The sequence below is a fragment of the Stegostoma tigrinum genome, chromosome 33 (assembly GCF_030684315.1).
Source record: "Stegostoma tigrinum isolate sSteTig4 chromosome 33, sSteTig4.hap1, whole genome shotgun sequence".
NCBI classification, from domain to species: Eukaryota; Metazoa; Chordata; class Chondrichthyes; order Orectolobiformes; family Stegostomatidae; genus Stegostoma; species Stegostoma tigrinum.
This window is the reverse complement of record NC_081386.1, coordinates 24,728,255-24,745,673: the sequence shown is the minus strand read 5'-3', so window position 1 is coordinate 24,745,673 and position 17,419 is coordinate 24,728,255. Positions and strand designations below refer to the sequence as shown.

Here is a 17,419-nt window from a genome sequence, read left to right as displayed (position 1 = left end):
CAATTGGATACATAATTGGCTTAATGGCAGGAGACAGAGAGTAATGGTGGAGGGTTGATTTTCGGACTGGAGGCCTGTGACCAGTGGTGTTCCACAGAGATTGGTTCTGAGTCCTCTTTGTTCGTTATTCATATGAATGATTTGGATGAGAATATAGAAGGCATGGTTTGTTAGTTTGCAGATGACTCCAAAATTGGCGGAATAGTAAACTGGTTTTTAAAGCCTACAAACGGATCTTGATCAAATGGTTCAAAGGGCTTAAAATGGCAGAAGTTCAATCTGGATAAATGTGAGGTTTTGCATTTTGGTACAACTAACAAGGTGGGGAATCATACAATTAATGGTAAGGCCTTGGGTAGTATTGTAGAACAGAGGGTCTTAGGGGTACGGGTACATAATTCTTTGAAGTTTGCGTCACATATAAACAGGGTGGTTAAAAAGGCATTTAGCATGCTTGCCTTCATTGCTCAGTCCTTTCAGTGTAGGAGTTGGGTTCCTATGTTGAGGCTGTACAGGATATTGGTGAGGCCTCTTCTGGAATACTGTGTCCAGTTCTGGTTGCCCAGTCATAGAAAAGATATTATCAAGCTGGAGAGGGTTCAGAAGAGATTTAACAGGATTTTTTCGGCTATGGAACGTTTGAGTTATAAAGAAAGGCTGAATAGGCTGGGACTTGTTTCATTGAAGCGTGGGAGGTTGAGGGGTGACCTGACAGAAGTTTAAAAAATAATGAGAGGCAGAGATAGAGCGATAATAGTTGTCTTTTCCCTAAGATGGGAAATTTCAAGGCTAGGGTATACCTTTTTACGGTAAGAGGAGACAGATTTAAACATGGCATAACAGGCAATTTTTTTTTGCAAAGAGGGTGGTTTGCATGTGGAATGAACTTCCAGCGGAAGTGGTGGATGCAGGCACAATTACAAAGTTTAAAAGACATTTGGATGGATATATGAATAGAAAAAGGTTTGGAGGCATATGGACCAGGAGCAGGCTGGCAGGACTAGTTTAGTTTGGGTTTATGTTCAGAGTGGACTGGTTGGACTATAGGGTCTGTTTCCATGCTGTACGACTCTATAACTTTCAAAAACAACATGGACTGATTTTTGAACCTGATGAAATACCTCACCAAATTAAAAATAAAAATTCTGCAGATGTTGGAAACTTGAAATTAAAACAAATGGGGTTGAAGCAAGGCAAGTCTGGCAGCACCTGTGCAGAAAGAAGCAGAGTTAATGTTTCCAGTCAGATATGACTTTTTTTTGGAATGCTCAGTTCAGTTCTGAACTTCAGTTCTAAACAGCAGTGCAGGAGTGGACTCCTGGGTGTGTTAAGCCCGGAGCATGGACTCATTCTACAGGAGTGGATCACTGTTTGCGGTGGTATCAGTGCCCCAAGAGGGGGCTCCTGGCTCCTGGCGTAGAGCATGGACCTTGCAGAAGTCCTGGAGCCAAGCTTGGGATGCTGGTAGATGAAGATGAATGCGATTTGTGTAGTTTTTCTTTATCCTTATTCTCAAAGTGCTGCCGGATTGTGGCAACAGAACACTTCTCACTATATTTCCCAGATACGTGCAACAATAAGGTGTTCATTCATTCATTGGTCTTGCAACGTTAACTCTGTTTCTCTCGCAGCAGATGCTGCCAAACTTGTGGAGTTTCTCTGACATTTCCTCCTTTTATTTTGAAACACCTCACGACAGTGACTGACAGTTAGAAATGGTCTATGAGCCAGCATTTAAATAGATGTTTCTCAAAATTAACCCCTCCAACCTGTTTTGATGAGTTCTTTGATCAATTCTTCCTTCATGCGGATATTGATGGCCAGCTCCCGCATCTTGTGCTGTGCTTGGGTGAGTCTCCACTCAGAGTTCTTCATCTTGGGATAGTTCACAGGGAAACATTTCCTGAATTCGTCACAGAATGGCAGTGAGTGGGCCCCGTCTTGGTCACCGCTCCTGTAGGGAGCTGAAGAACATGGAATTAATATGTCAGTCTATAGGTTCTCTAATCTGAGTCTGGGAAGTAAAATAGCTAAAAGCGCACATTAAGTTAAGGGTTGACATATAAGAGGTAGGTTTATAAACACTATAATTTCAAGGAGTATCTATCTACTCCTGTTGGAATTTGTGCCTAAAGAAAGAATCTGAAATTATGTTTCATTTTTCTGGGAGACCGCCCCAGATTGTGTTGGCTGTATCCTGATTTAGTTATCTTGCGACATACAGAATCAAACTAGTGGGACCTGACAGTAGCATCATGGTGGGTTTGCCAGAGAAGCCCAAGTGCTCTTGATTCTGTTACTTAATACAGAGGATGTCTGTGATAAGCTGCAGTAAGTCAAATATGGCACAATGACCGACTGAAATATGGATTCAATCCCACAGTCTATCACTTCCTTCCTCATCTAACACTGTTTACAGGAAACCAAATCAGGTTTAATCACTGTAGAGAAGGCAAAATTAAAGCCAAAGATGACACTCAACACTCTTTGTAACAACCAGCTTCAAGTCAGAGTTAGTGTTTGAGATCATGTGTAGATGCAGATAACAGAGTGACCCAGTGGATAAATGGAAAAAGTAAATTAAAAGAGGAACATTACTTTCTTAAGAGGTACATATAGACATCATGGCCTGAATGTTCCGTCTTGCCCCAGGAAGTGACGTGCTCTGCCTGTTTCAATGCAGTTTTGCATGTGCCACTGCACTGTGGAGTCAAAATCTATGGACATGTGGGGTTTGGTGGGCTGGGGGGGGGTCAGTTAGCTCAGTTGGTTGAATGGCTGGTTTGTGACATACAGTGATACCAACAAGCATGTTTCAATTCCTGTACTAGCTGAAGTTACCATGGAGGACTCACTTTCTCTACCGTCTCTTCACCTGAAGCATGGTGACACCCAGGTCAAACCACCACTCCTCTTATTGTGACGGCACGGTGGCTCAGTGGTTAGCACTACTGCCTCACAGCATCAGGGACCCGGGTTTGAATCCACCCTTGGGTGACTGTCTGTGTGGAGTTTGCACGTTCTTCCTGTGCATGTGTGGGTTTCCTCCAGGTGGTCCATTTTCCTCCCGCAGCCCAAAGATGTGTAGGTTTGATGGATTGGCCAAGCTACATTGTCCATAGTGTCAAGGGACGTGCAGGCTGGGGCGGGGTTAGACATGGAAAATGCAGGGTTACAGGTATATGGTATGGGGCTGGTCAGGGAGGGATGCTGTTTGGAGGGTCAGTGTGGACTCAATTGGCTAAATGGCGTCTTTCTAGAATTCTAGGAACAAAGCTAATCCTAAGAGGTGTATTATAATAAAGGCAAATTAGAGAAACCTCTGCGTGGTGACTGAGGCATTTAATGATAATCACAAGAGGACCCACAGTCTGCACCAACACAAGCAAAGGTGTATTAACAGTCAGAGAAGTCAAGTGTGGAATAAGTGCTTAAACAAATGGAAAAATGTTTTTGAAAGAAACACAGAACTTATCTGAATACAGACAGTGCGACGTGGTGAGCCCATTCCATACGAAAGTCTTTGAGACAAGTGGCCCGGGCAAGGATTAAGGATGGAAACCTAGGTTTAAATGTTGATCTGACTCAGTTATAATACTCCTGGAAGCCTTCATAGTTATTGCCCATGCTTCTACCAGAAGCGTGAACAACTTCAGGATATACCTGAGGACAATCAGGAGCAAGAGCCTTGTACAAAGATTACAGCTACTGACGTCAGCGGGTCGGTATTTGAAAAGAAAAGTGTTTAAGTACAAAAAGCAATGGATTCTCCTTGAATTGAACTGACTCATTACTAATACAGCCAAGGCAACAGTCAGTCCATGAGAAGCTGCATACGTTTTGTAACTTCACTTTGCAAACTGCTCGAATCACTGTCTCGGAGCTGGCTAAGGTTGTTTCTGCTGATCATTCCAGGCATATCTCTTTTCGTCCAGGTCCGATTGATCTGATTTCTATCGAGGACAAGAGATTAATTATAAGGCATGAAAACAATGCTAAATATTTTATATTTTTCAGGGGAATGTTATACAAGACATCACAAAAATGTTCAGCCTCTGCCTGCCGGTTTGGTAATATGGTACTGGTATTTATTTCTCTTGATATCAATTGCTTTATTTAACTTGTAGCTTTTTCCTGTTCATGGAGTTTTGTATTGGAAGAATGCAAGTCTAAATCACATGACAGGTTTGTCTGATTTTGTTTAAAAGTATTTCAAAGAATCAACTGACAAACCAACAGAGTGAAACTGAACCAAAGTTAGAAAGCAATACTATGAACAGAAATCATTAAAACTAAACAAAGAATTGTGGATAAAGGAGACCTGAAACAAAAACAGAAACTGCTGGAGAAACTGTTCAGAAGAAGGGTCCTTGGACATGAAACATCAACTGAGGTTTCTCTCCACAGATGCTGCCAGCCCTGCTGAGTTTCTCTGGTAATGTTTCTGCCTTTGTTGCATTAAAACTGCAGTTACTTTTAACAGACTTGGGAAAAATCTAATGTTATCAGGCAATGGACAAACAGTTAAGCATCAATTATTAGGGCTGGACAAAGGTATAAAGTGTAGGTGTTACAACAGATATCCTGGAATTCAAAGATACTGCTTTCTAACTTGGAATTCAGAGAACTGGCCAGCAAAGCACATCAAACTCAGAACCATGATAATAAAATGTGAGGCTGGATGAACACAGCAGGCCAAGCAGCATCTCAGGAGCACAAAAGCTGACGTTTCAGGCCTAGGCCCTTCATCAGAGAGGGGGATGGGGTGAGGGTTCTGGAATAAACAGGGAGAGAGGGGCAGGCAGACCGAAGATGGAGAGAAAAGAAGATAGGTGGACAGAGTATAGGTGGGGAGGTAGGGAGGGGATAGGTCAGTCCAGGGAAGACGGACAGGTCAAGGAGGTGGGATGAGGTTAGTAGGTAGGAGATGGAGGTGCGGCTTGGGGTGGGGGCAAGGGATGGGTGAGAGGAAGAACCGGTTAGGGAGGCAGAGACAGGTTGGACTGGTTTTGGGATGCAGTGGGTGGAGTGGAGGAGCTGGGCTGGTTGTGTGGTGCAGTGGGGGGAGGGGACGAACTGGGCTGGTTTAGGGATGAAATTGGGGAAGGGGAGATTTTGAAACTGGTGAAGTCCACATTGATACCATTAGGCTGCAGGGTTCCCAGGCGGAATATGAGTTGCTGTTCCTGCAACCTTCGGGTGGCATCATTGTGGCACTGCAGGAGGCCCATGATGGACATGTCATCTAAAGAATGGGAGGGGGGAGTGGAAATGGTTTGCGACTGGGAAGTGCAGTTGTTTGTTGCGAACTGAGCGGAGGTGTTCTGCAAAGCGGTCCCCAAGCTTCCGCTTGGTTTCCCCAATGTAGAGGAAGCCACACCGGGTACAGTGGATGCAGTATACCACATTGGCAGATGTGCAGGTGAACCTCTGCTTAATGTGGAATGTCATCTTGGGGCCTGCGATAGGGGTGAGGGAGGAGGTGTGGGGGCAAGTGTAGCATTTCCTGTGGTTGCAGGGGAAGGTGCCGGGTGTGGTGGGGTTGGAGGGCAGTATGGAGCGAACAAGGGAGTCACGGAGAGAGTGGTCTCTCCGGAAAGCAGACAGGGGTGGGGATGGAAAAATGTCTTGGGTGGTGGGGTCGGATTGTAGATGGCTGAAGTGTCGGAGGATGATGCGTTGTATCCGGAGGTTGGTGGGGTGGTGTGTGAGAACGAGGGGGATCCTCTTTGGGCAGTTGTGGCGGGGGCGGGGTGTGAGGGATGTGTTGCGGGAAATATGGGAGACGCGGTCAAGGGCGTTCTCGATCACTGTGGGGGGAAAGTTGCGGTCCTTGAAGAACTTGGACATCTGGGATGTGCGGGAGTGGAATGTCTTATCATGGGAGCAGATGCGGCGGAGGCGGAGGAATTGGGAATAGGGGATGGAATTTTTGCAGGAGGGTGGGTGGGAGGAGGTGTATTCTAGGTAGCCGTGGGAGTCGGTGGGCTTGAAATGGACATCCGTTACAAGCTGGTCGCCTGAGATGGAGACTGAGAGGTCCAGGAAGGTGAGGGATGTGCTGGAGATGGCCCAGGTGAACTGAAGGTTGGGGTGGAAGGTGTTGGTGAAGTGGATGAACTGTTCGAGCTCCTCTGGGGAGCAAGAGGCGGCGCCGATACAGTCATCAATGCACCGGAGGAAGAGGTGGGGTTTGGGGCCTGTGTAGGTGCGGAAGAGGGACTGTTCCACGTAACCTACAAAGAGGCAGGCATAGCTGGGGCCCATGCGGGTGCCCATGGCCACCCCCTTAGTGGGGCCTGTGTAGGTGCGGAAGAGGGACTGTTTGGGCCTATGTAGGTGCGGAAGAGGGACTGTTACTCAGAACCATAATGTATACTGAATTTTCCAGCTAAATCTTGCAAGGCTTTGTCATAAACACATGATTTATTATTATATGATTAATAAACTGATGTGCATTCAAGGTTGTGAATGCTAGCAGTTTGTGGAGTAGATTATAGGCAAGAACATGGGCACTACGTGAGAGTCAGTTTCGAGCTATAGCGGTCTCCAGCACAGAAAATGACTCTTCGGCCCATTGAATCTGCATTGGTGGAAAACAACCAAACTATTCTAATCTAATTTTCCAGGATTTGGCACATAGCATTGTGTGCCTTGGCATAGCGAGTGGACAGTTAAATAATTCTTAGATGTTATGAGGGTTTCTGCCTCTACCATTCGTACAGGCATTGAGTTCTAGCTTCCTACCACTGTCTGGGTGAAAAACATTTTTCTCACATCCCCTTTTACACTCCTGTCACTTTCTTTAAAGCAATGTCCCCAGTCATTGATCCCTTCTCAAAGGGAGAAAGTTTCTGCCTATCTACTCTATCTGTGCCCCTCATAATTTTATACATCTCTATCATGTCCCCACTGTTTTAAGGAAATCGACCCTAGTCTGTCCATTCTCTCTTCATAACTGAAACTCTTAGGCCAAGGCAACATTCTGATAAATCTCCTCTACACCCTCTCCATTCTAATCACATCCCTCCTCTCAGGTAGATTCTAGAACTGGACACAATGCACTAGCTGTGGCATAACCAACTTTTTATACAGTTCCATCATAATTTCTACGCTTTTAAACTTTATGCTTTGGCTAATAAAGGACAGTCACCCTCTTAAATCATTTTCTCTATTTGTCCCACAACCTTACACGATCAATGGACATGTACACCAAGATCCCTTTGATCTTCCATACTTGCCAAAGTCCTACTGTTCATCATGTATTCCCTTACCTTGTTTGTTCCGCACAATTGTACCACCTCACACTTGTCTGGATTGAGTTCCACCTGCTATTGATCAGCCCATCTACATCCTCCTGTAATCTAAGGCTATATTCTTCACTATTTACTACCCCATCATCAATTTTCATAACAAAAGTTATGTTTACCTGTTTTTTTCTAGACTCCCACAAAAATCATCCTCCTCTGGTTCATCATCAGATTGCAACACCGTTGATCCACAATCTTTGTAGCAGTCTCTGTGAAACACAGAATCTCTGTCCTCCATGCTTTGCTGCAGGCACTGCCCATGGCTGCGAAGTGCAATACCTGCATGTTCTGTGGAAGAGGCATTTGCAGAAATCTATTGTTAAAAGAGAGAAACATAATTTGCGGTCAATTGAGTTTATAAACAGACAGGAGTAAGATTGTGAAGTGATGAGTGGCACAGATTGATTGACACGAGTGTCTGAAATAAAGCCAGAATGACTGTACAGATGTTTATCCTTGTTTGATGTTCAACAACAGAAATCTCAAAAATAAAGTCAACTGATCAAGATCAGTTGTAATAATCAGTAACGGCACACCCTGATGATTCAGTGAGTAAATACATCACAGAGTAGACTAAAGATCAGAATGGTACATTTGTCTGTGTTGAGTTGTGTTGCAGACTTTCAGTCACAATTCCCATCTAATGACCATCTACTGTACACTGCATGTCAGTGAAAATCAGATAAGATCTGGCTAGGCTTAACTGTGTAACACTCCACTGGTAAAACAATTTACTTGATTTTAGCATCTACTTACAAATGTTAAATAGATAATTGGGTGAGGCCACTGTAGTTATATTTGGTACAGGTGCAACAGTGCACAGCAAGGAGGGAACACCTTCAGAAGATGGTGGAAAAAACAGTGGGAATAAACCTCACTCTGTACGTATTTGTAATCGTGTGGCATTAGGTAGTTACTCGTTTCATTCGGATTATTGCTTGACTCTCTCCTAACATCAGCACTATATCAAACTTCATTCATGACTTTGTCACTGAGAGTTTTGACAATTTTAATGATCAACTGGCTGACCTCCTATCTTCCACCCTACATAAAATAGTACATATCAAAAGGTCTACTGACTGATACCTAATTGTCCTCGAATCTCATTCACCCCTAACTTGCTGTGCATTACGAAATGCATTGATTTTTTTAAAAAATGTATTTATGTTGTGGGATCTGGGCATCACTGGCTGGGCAGCATTTATTATTCATCCCTAGTTGCCCTTGAGAAGGTGGCGGTGAGCTGCCATCTTGAACTGCTGCAGTCCACGTGCTGGGCATTGATCTACAATGCCACTAAGGACAGAATTCCAGAACTTTGATCCAGCAATAGCAAAGGAACAGGGACATATTTCCAAGTTAGGATGGTGACTGGTTTGGAGGGGAAGTTGAAGGTGGTGGTATTCCAATGTATGTGCTGCCCTTGTCCTTCTAGATGGAACTTGCTGTGTGTTTGGAAGTTGTCATCCCAGGATCTTTGGTGAATTTTTGCAGTGCATCTTGCAGTTAGCACACACAGCTACTACTGAGCGTCAGTGGTGGAGGACGTGGATGCGATGCTAATCAAGAGGGCTGCTTTGTCTTGGATAGTGTCAGGTTTCTTGAGTCTTGTTGGGGCTGCACTCATCCAAGCAAGTGGGGAGTATTCTAACACACTACTAACTTGTACCTCGTACATGGTGGACAGGCTTTGGGGAATCAGGAGGTGAGTTACTTGCCACAGTATTCCTAGCCTCTGACCTGCTCTAGTAGCCACTGTGTTTATATTGTGAGTCCAGTTGAATTTTTGATCAATGATAATTCTGACCATGTTGATAGTGGGGGATTAAGTGATGGTAACATCACTGAATGTCAAGGGGCGGTGGTTAGATTGTCTCTTATTGGTGATGGTCATAGCCTGGCATTTGTGTGGCTTCAATGTTACTTGCCACTTATCAGCCCATGCCTGGATATTGTCCAGATTTTGTTGCATTTAGATATGGACTGCTTCAGTGCCTGAGTTGTCGTGAATGGTGCTGGACATTGTGCAATCATCAGGGATAGACTGGACTGGCAGATTAATGTTCCAGGGTATAGATGCTTTAGGAAGGATAGAAAGGGGAGCTAGAGAGGAGAGGGATTAGCGTTTTTGATTAGGGATAACATTACAGCTGTACGCAGGGAGGATATTCCTGGAATACACCCAGTGAAGTTACTTGGGTGGAACTGGACAATAACAAAGGGACGATTACCTTATTGGAATTGTACTACAGAACCCTCAACTGTCAGTGGGAAATTGCAAAACAAATTTGTTCGGAGATCTGTTATCTGCAAAAAAAAATAGGGTGGTTACGGATTTTAACTTTCCAAACAGAGACTGGGACTGTCATAGCATTAAGGGCGTGTATGACGGGAAATTTGTTAAGTGTGTACAAGAAAATTTTCAAATTCAGTATGTGGATGTACCGACCAGAGAAGGCAAAAACTCTGTCCTAATCTTGGGAAATAAGGCAGGCCAGGTGACTGACAAATCAGTCGGGAAATATTTGGGGCCAGTGACAATAATTCTATTACTTAGAAAATAGTGACAGAAAATAATTGACCGAATCCAAAAGGTAACGTTCTAAATTGGAGGAAGGCCACTTTTGATGGCATCAGGCAAGAACTTTCAAGGGTTGATCGGGGACAGATGTTGGCAAGTAAAGGGATGGCTGGAAAATGAGAAGCCTTCAAAAATGAGATAACGAGAGCTCAGACACAGCATACTCCTGTTAGGGTGAAGGGCAAAGCTGGTACGTTTAGGGAATGCTGAATGAGTAGAAAATTGCTTAAGAATAAGGAGGAAGGGAAAGACAGCAGAGATTGAGTGAATCCTTTAAGAGAATAAAGTCTGTTGGAATATACTTAAGAGAGAAATCATGAGGGCAAAAAGGGGTCAGGAGATAGCTTTTGGTAAACAGTGTTAAGGAAAATCCAAAGAGATTGTACAAATACATTAAGGACAAAAGTGTAACTATGGAGAGAACAGGGCCCCTCAAAGATCAGCAAGGCCATCTATGTGTAGAACAGGGAGACACTAAACAAGTACTCTGCATCAAAAACAGAAGTTGCAGTTAAAGTTCAGCATGTGTGGCAGCATTAGTGAAGAAAAATCAGAGTTAACATTTCAGGTCCAGTGACCCTTCCTCAGAACTCATTTTGCATCAGTGTTTACTGTGGAGAAGGATATGGAAGATAGAGTAAGTGAGGAAATAAACAGCGACATCTTAAAAATGTCCATATTAAGAGGAAGAGGTGCTGGACATCATAAAATGCATAAAGATGGATAAAACCCAAGGACCCTGATCAAGTGTAACCTTGAACTGTATTGGAAGCTAGGTAAGTGATTGCTGGGCCCCTTTCTGAGATATCTGTATCATCAAAAGCCACAGGTGAGATGCTGGAAGACTGGAGTTTGGCTAATATGGTGCCACTATTTAAGAAAGGTGATAAGAAAAAGCCAGGGAATTATGAACTGCTGAGCCTGGCATTGGCAGTGGGAAAGTTGTTGGATGGAATCCTGAGGGACAGGATTTACATGTACTTGGAAAGGCACGAACTAATTAAGGATAGTCAATGTGTCCTTGTGCATGGGAAATTGTGTCTCACTAACTTGATTGAGTTTTTTGAAGAAGCAACAAAGGGGACTGATGGGGCCAGGGCTGTGGATTTAGCTGTATGGACTTAAGTAAGGCATTCAAAAAGATTCCTCATGGTAGACTGGTTAGTGAGGTTAGATCACATGGAATACAGAGAGAACTAGCTATTTGGATACGGAACTGGCTCAAAAAAGGTAGAAGACAGAGGGTGATGGTGGAGGGTTATTTTTCACACTGGAGGCCTGTGACCAGTGGCGTGCCACAAGGATCAGTGCTGGGTCCACTGCTTTTCATCATTTGTATAAATGATTTGGATGTGAGCATAGGAGGTATGGTTAGTAGGTTTGCAGGTGACGCCAAAATTGGTGTTGTAGCAGACAGCGAAGAAGATTACTTCAGGGTACAATGGGACCTTGATCAGATGGGCCAAGGAGTGGCAGATGGAGTTGAATTTAGATAAATGTGAAGTGATGCATTTTGGAAAGGCAAACCAGGGCAGGGCTTATACATTTAATGGTAAGGTCCTTTGGAGTGTTCTTGGAGTGCAGGCAGATAGGATAGTGAAGAAGGCTCTTGGAATGCTTGCCTTTATTGGTCAGTACCTTGGGTATAGGAGTTGGGAGGTCATGTTGAGCCTGAACAGGACATTGGTTAAGCCACTACTGGAATACTCCATGCAATTCTGGTCTCCTTGCTACAGGAAGGATGTTGTGAAACTTGAAAGAGTTCAGAAACGATTTACAAGGACGCTGACAGTGTTGGAGCGTTTGAGCTATAGGGAGAGGCTGAGTGGACTGGGGCTATTTTCCCTGGAGTGTCAGAGATAAGAGGTGATGTTAGAGGTTAATAAAATCATTGGGGGCATGGATAGGGTAAGTAGACAAGGTCTCTTCCCCATGGTTGCTGAGTCCAAAACTAGCAAACATAGGTTAAAGGTGAGAGGGCAAAGATTTAAAAGGGACCGCAGGAGCAAATTTTCATGCAGAGGGTGGTGCATGTATGGAAATGAGCTGCCAGAAGAAGTGGTGGAGGTTGGTACAATTACAACATTCAAAAGGATGGTTATATGAATAACAAATCCACAGAATCCTTACTGTGTGGAAACAGGCCATTTGGCCCAGCAAGAACATCCCATGTGGCCTCGCCCCACTACCATATTCCTGTAAACTTGCATTTCCCACGGCTAATCTATCTAACCTACATATACCTGGACACTATGAGCAATTTAGCATGGCCAATCCACTTAACCTGTGGGAGAAAACCGGAGCATCCAGTGGAAATGCAGGCAGACACAGGGAGAATGTGCAGACTCCACACAGACACTCACTTGAGGCTGGAATTGAACCCAGGTCTCTGGTGCTGTTGGGCAGCAATGCTAACCAGTGAGCCACCGTGTCGCCCACTAAGTAGAAACAATTAGGAAAGGTTTAGAGGGATATGGGCAAAATGCTGGTAAATGGGGCTAGATAGTTGGTCAACATGGACGAGTTGGACCAAAGGGTCTGGTTCTGTGCTGAATATCTTTATGACTCTATGACATGGTTTTAGTCACCCTTTCTATTACATCCTTCTTTGGCCCTGCATCAACTAATGCCTAATTGCATTCCTGTGAAATGCCTAGTGTCATTTTTCTACATGTCAAATAAATATAGGTTGTTGTCATAAATGAAGTTATATCACTGACCACAGTCACCCAGTCCTCTGCCTGCAATGGAAGGAATTGATGATATCGTCACCTAGTACAGATGGTATTGTGACACAGTCGGTACTAAAAACAAATTGCTAGGAAAATTCATTGGGTCTGACTGCTTCTTTCTCCAAAGATGCAATGTTAATGTTGCAAGTTCGGTGACTCTTCTTCAGAACTGAACAGGGCTGGAAAATGCTGTTGACAAAGGGCTGGAGGAATAATTAGAACAGGCAGTGAGAGTACCCATAGCAAATGACAAAGGGAGTGATAATGGTAGTAGAGATCTAGATATAAAATAGATACAAAATAGGGTCAGTTGGCTGTAACAGCCAATATGGATCAGATTTGTACCATAGCATAGGTTTAATCCCCATTTCAGCTAGGGTGGATTCAGGATCTGCCTTCTTGCCCTACCTGAAAACTCTCTTAACATAACCAGTTTTTTCTGAAGAAGGGTCTAGGCCCGAAACATCAGCTTTCCTGCTCCTCTGATGCTGCTTGGCCTGCTGTGTTCATCCAGCTCTACACCTTGTTATCTCAGATTCTCCAGCATTTGCAGTTCCTACTATCCCTGAAACATAAAGCAGCCTTTTCTTGACATAATTGACAGCCTTGTACTGACAAGCACACGTGAAAAACTCATTTCTCTTTTCTGATTAATATTATTTTATCTGTAATATCGATCTAAAACACCAGGAAGAGGACTGATAGTTTACTGTCTCATCCAAAGGATTACATTTCCAACCAGTTGGGTGGCAGGGTTGCTCAGTATTTAGCACTCGCCTCAGAGCCAGGGACCTGGGTTCGATTCCACCCTCGGGAGACTGTCTGTGCGGTGTTTGCACATTCTCCCCATTTCTGCATAAGTTTCCTCTGGGTGCTTCGGTTTCCTCCCACAGTCCAAAGATGAGCAGGTTAGTGGATTGGCCATGCTAAATTGCCCGTAGTGTTCAGGGATATGTAGATTAGGCGGATTATAGGAGGATGGGTCTGGGTGGGATGTACAGAGGGTCAGTGTGGACTTGTTGGGTCCAAGGGCCTGTTTCCACACTGTAGGGATTCTATAATTCTGTGATAATTCAGTACTTACCTGGATTGTCAGCTCACATTATGCATTCTCAATCAGCTTGACATCACAACCTTCTAACCTAGATATCAAATGAGCAAGCCAACATCATTGGTGTACTATCTGGATGATATATTTACGAGAAGCACAACAGTAATTGGAAACGCACCTTCTTGGAATAAGTTCTTCTAGTTTCATTATTGAGAATGTGACTGGAACGTGGCACATTCAACCTGCAAAGATGAGGGGCTGTGTAAGGCCTGCAACTGAGATCAGCAAGCTGCAGGCTCTCTACGACCTCATCCACCAACACGGCAGACTGATTCCCTCCTACTAGCTTCAGTCTACTTTGTAATTCAACAATCTGGTCCTCCTGGTCCAATAACGTTTCATTCTGTAAAATAATTCAAAAGAAAACATGAACAAATGCTTCATTCCCCCTCCTTCCCAATTTTCTCTGTTGCTGTCCCACGTATTAGGTACAGAATTCAAGAAGGGATCCAGAAGAAACTTCTCTACCCAAGATTAGCATGTAGGACTTGCTACCACATGAACTAATTGAGGTGAGTAGCAGAGATACAATTCAGTGGAAGCTACATTAACATGCAAATGGAAGGAACAGAAGGGGATACTGATAAGGTTAGCTGAAAAAGCGTAGTAGTAGTTCAGGTTAAGTATAAACACTAAAATAGACAAGTCGGATTGAATGAATTGTTTCTTGCTTTACATTCTATGTAATGTTGGTTATCCCCTTATATTTTTCTCAAAAGGTTGTCTTTTTTAAAATTTGGGAGCCTTACAGTCAAGGCAAGCTGAATTAGATTGTTTGGACTAGAATTCTCATGCATAAAGTTAAAGGAACAGCACTGTACAAATATGCAGATAATACCAGGATATGCTACATCTGGTTATGATGAAAATCTTGGAAAAATTAGAACTGCTTGCTGGAGCAGAGAAAGCTAAGTTGCTAGGGGGAGTGGATGCAGCTAATGCATCTAACTTCAAAATTCTGTAAGTATTTGGCAGGAGATATAGTGGAAGAGGGCAAATTAATGTTTAAAACATGCAGGGATGCTGGAGAATCTTCCACCTAAGGTTTCTAAATTGCCTGAAATTTTGTTATGTTGGAAGGGCTTTTAACTGGATTCAGAGGTTCCATCTCTTCATCCAATGTTTGGCCAGAGGAGGGAATGGTTGGGAGGAGGTGGCAGTATGGGGAGAATGAGAAGGCTTTAAGAGAATGAGGATGGGGAAAAAGTGAATGAGACCAGAGATCACAAGAGGCTGGGTGGGGAAGCAGAAGCAGGTTGCTTGAATGGGAAGATAGAGAGAAGTTGCAAAGGAGAGAGAACAGTTTGAAACCTGTCAATATGGGATGTGAGCTAACTGGGGTGCAAGAACAATTTAATCACTGACATAATGAACTCCTTGGAAATTAATGCGAAACATCTAGTTTAGTGTTGCATACATTCAGGAGCCACTACTCTTGGGAAAAAGAGTATGGATCCTACTGCAATGAACAATGTTGGTTGTTAAATATCAATTTGAGTTTGAAATCCAAGATTGAATCAAAAGTGCCGACACCGCTTCGTTAAATACTTCAACTTAATACGTGCTCGGAAGGTATATTTAGGGTGATACCTTATTGTGAGTATTTGATTTGTAGGTCAGTTAGCTCAGCCAGTTGGACAGCTGCCTTGCAATAAAGTAATGCTAACAGCCTTCTCAACCTTGTCTGAGGCATGGTTAAGCTCACTACCAGGTAATTTATGTTTTATGCCCTCGTGTGTGCGCCAAATATTTTGAAAATGAAAATTTTTGTCAACTCATGACTCTGAAACTAATTTAAATCCTGTGGTCTTGTAGAAATTAACCTGCATGTCAACAGAAATAAAACAGATATGTTACTACATGACAGCATCACTGAATAGATAAGTTACTGAGAATAAAAAGTGTGTTGCGAGGATTAGTGCTGGGTCCACAGTTGTTTGTCATTTACCTGTGCTATTTGGATGAGAACACAGGACGCATGCTTAGTGAGTTTTCAAATGACACCAAAATTGGTGGTAAGGTGGGCAGTGAAGAAGGTTATCTAAGAATACAATGGGATCTCAACTGGGCCAGTGCTCCGAGGACTTTAATTTAGATAAAAGCAAGGTGTTGAATTTTGGGAAGACAAACAAGGGCAGGATTTTTACAACGAATGGTAGTGATCTGGAGACTGTTGTTAAACAGAAACCTCGGGGTGCAGGTAAATAGTTCCACAGATAAAGACAAAGTTGCTGATCTGGCAGCATCTGTGAAGAAAACAATCAGAGTTAACATTTCAGGTCCGTCGACCCTTCCTCAGAACTGAAAGTGGCATCAGTTAGACAGGATGGTAAGAGTGCATTTATTATGCTTGCCTTCACTGGTCACAGCATCGTGTGTAACAGCTGGGGTGTCATGTTGTGGTTATACAGGACATTGAAGTGGTTGGTTCACTCGCTGAGCTGGTTCGTTAGTTTGGAGGTGTTTCATTACCCTGCTGGGTAACATCATCAGTGCAGCCTCCGATGAATCGCTGTTGTGTTTTCCCACCTGGCATTTAAACTCTGGGCTTGGATTTGATTACCTCATTTCTGGTTTTCCTTCGCGGTGGTGCATATACAGGGTCTACTTCTATGTGTTCATTGCTGGCCCTCTTTGTGAAGAACCAGGCCTCTAGGAATTCCCATGCTCATCTTTGTTTGGCCTGTCTGAGGATCCAACAGGCCCCAGAGTTTAAATGCCAGGAGGGAAAACACAACAGCGCTTCTTGGAGACTGCACTGATGATGTTACCCAGCAGGGTAATGAAACATGTGCAAACTAACGAACCAGCTCAACAAGCGAACCTACCACGGCATCCACAACCAAAGCTACAAATCTACTCAAGAACCTTAGATACAGGGTATTAGCGAGGCCACTTTTGGAGTACCGCATGTAGTTCTGGTAGTCTTGCTTTAGGAAGGATATTATTAAACTGGAAAGGTTCAAAAAAGATGTACAAGGATGTTACTGAGACTGGAGGGTTTGAATTAAAGGAGAGGCTGGTACTCTTTTCCCTGCAGCATAGGAGGCTGAGGGGTTACTTTATAACAGTTTACAAAATCATACAAAAGGGGAAAAGATGAGCTTAAATAATGAATAGACAAGGTCTTTTCCCCAGGGTAGAGAAGTCCAAATCTAGAGGGCATAGGTTTAAGATGAAAGAGGATAGGTTTGAAAGGGAACTCGGGGCAACATTTTCACACCAAGGGTGGCACATATATGGAAGGAGCAGCCAGGGGAAGCATTGGAGGCAAGTACAATTACAACATTTAAAAGACAGTTGGACAGGGACATGGATAGAGGGACGGTTTAGAGGAAACAGGGCCAAATGCAGGCATCAGACTAGTTCATTTAGGAAAGCTAGTCGACATGAATGAGTTGGGCCAAAGGGTCTGCTCTCCGTGCTATATGACTCGATGAAAAAAACCAGCTCCCCGAAAACAACAAAATGTAGTCCTTGAGAAAACTGGAGGAGGAGCCCTCAAATATGAAACTCAGTGAATTCAGTGCACAACACACGATTAGTACTAGAAGAATAGTCAGCTATAAGAAAATTTGCAATCATAAAATGGGACGCATCATCTCAGCAGACAATTAAATGTTCTCATTGATCAAGAATTTAAACACTTAAAGTTTAATATTAAAGGGAAACGTGATTGGACTAA

At 43.5% G+C, this 17,419-nt stretch overlaps 1 protein-coding gene across 2 annotated transcripts in view; it reads right to left on the bottom strand.

The window, feature by feature from the left end:
* The window catches only part of kif7 (kinesin family member 7), a 43,595-nt gene that overhangs the window by 18,633 nt on the left and 7,543 nt on the right, over positions 1-17,419 (bottom strand). For both annotated transcript variants that reach the window (XM_048562976.2, XM_048562975.2), the window contains 4 exons: positions 13,853-14,077; positions 7,430-7,623; positions 3,838-3,953; positions 1,770-1,964 (listed from right to left, as the gene is read on the bottom strand). In XM_048562976.2, coding sequence (XP_048418933.2) covers positions 1,770-1,964; positions 3,838-3,953; positions 7,430-7,623; positions 13,853-14,077 — 730 coding nt within the window. The remainder of the gene's footprint in view (positions 1-1,769; positions 1,965-3,837; positions 3,954-7,429; positions 7,624-13,852; positions 14,078-17,419) is intronic.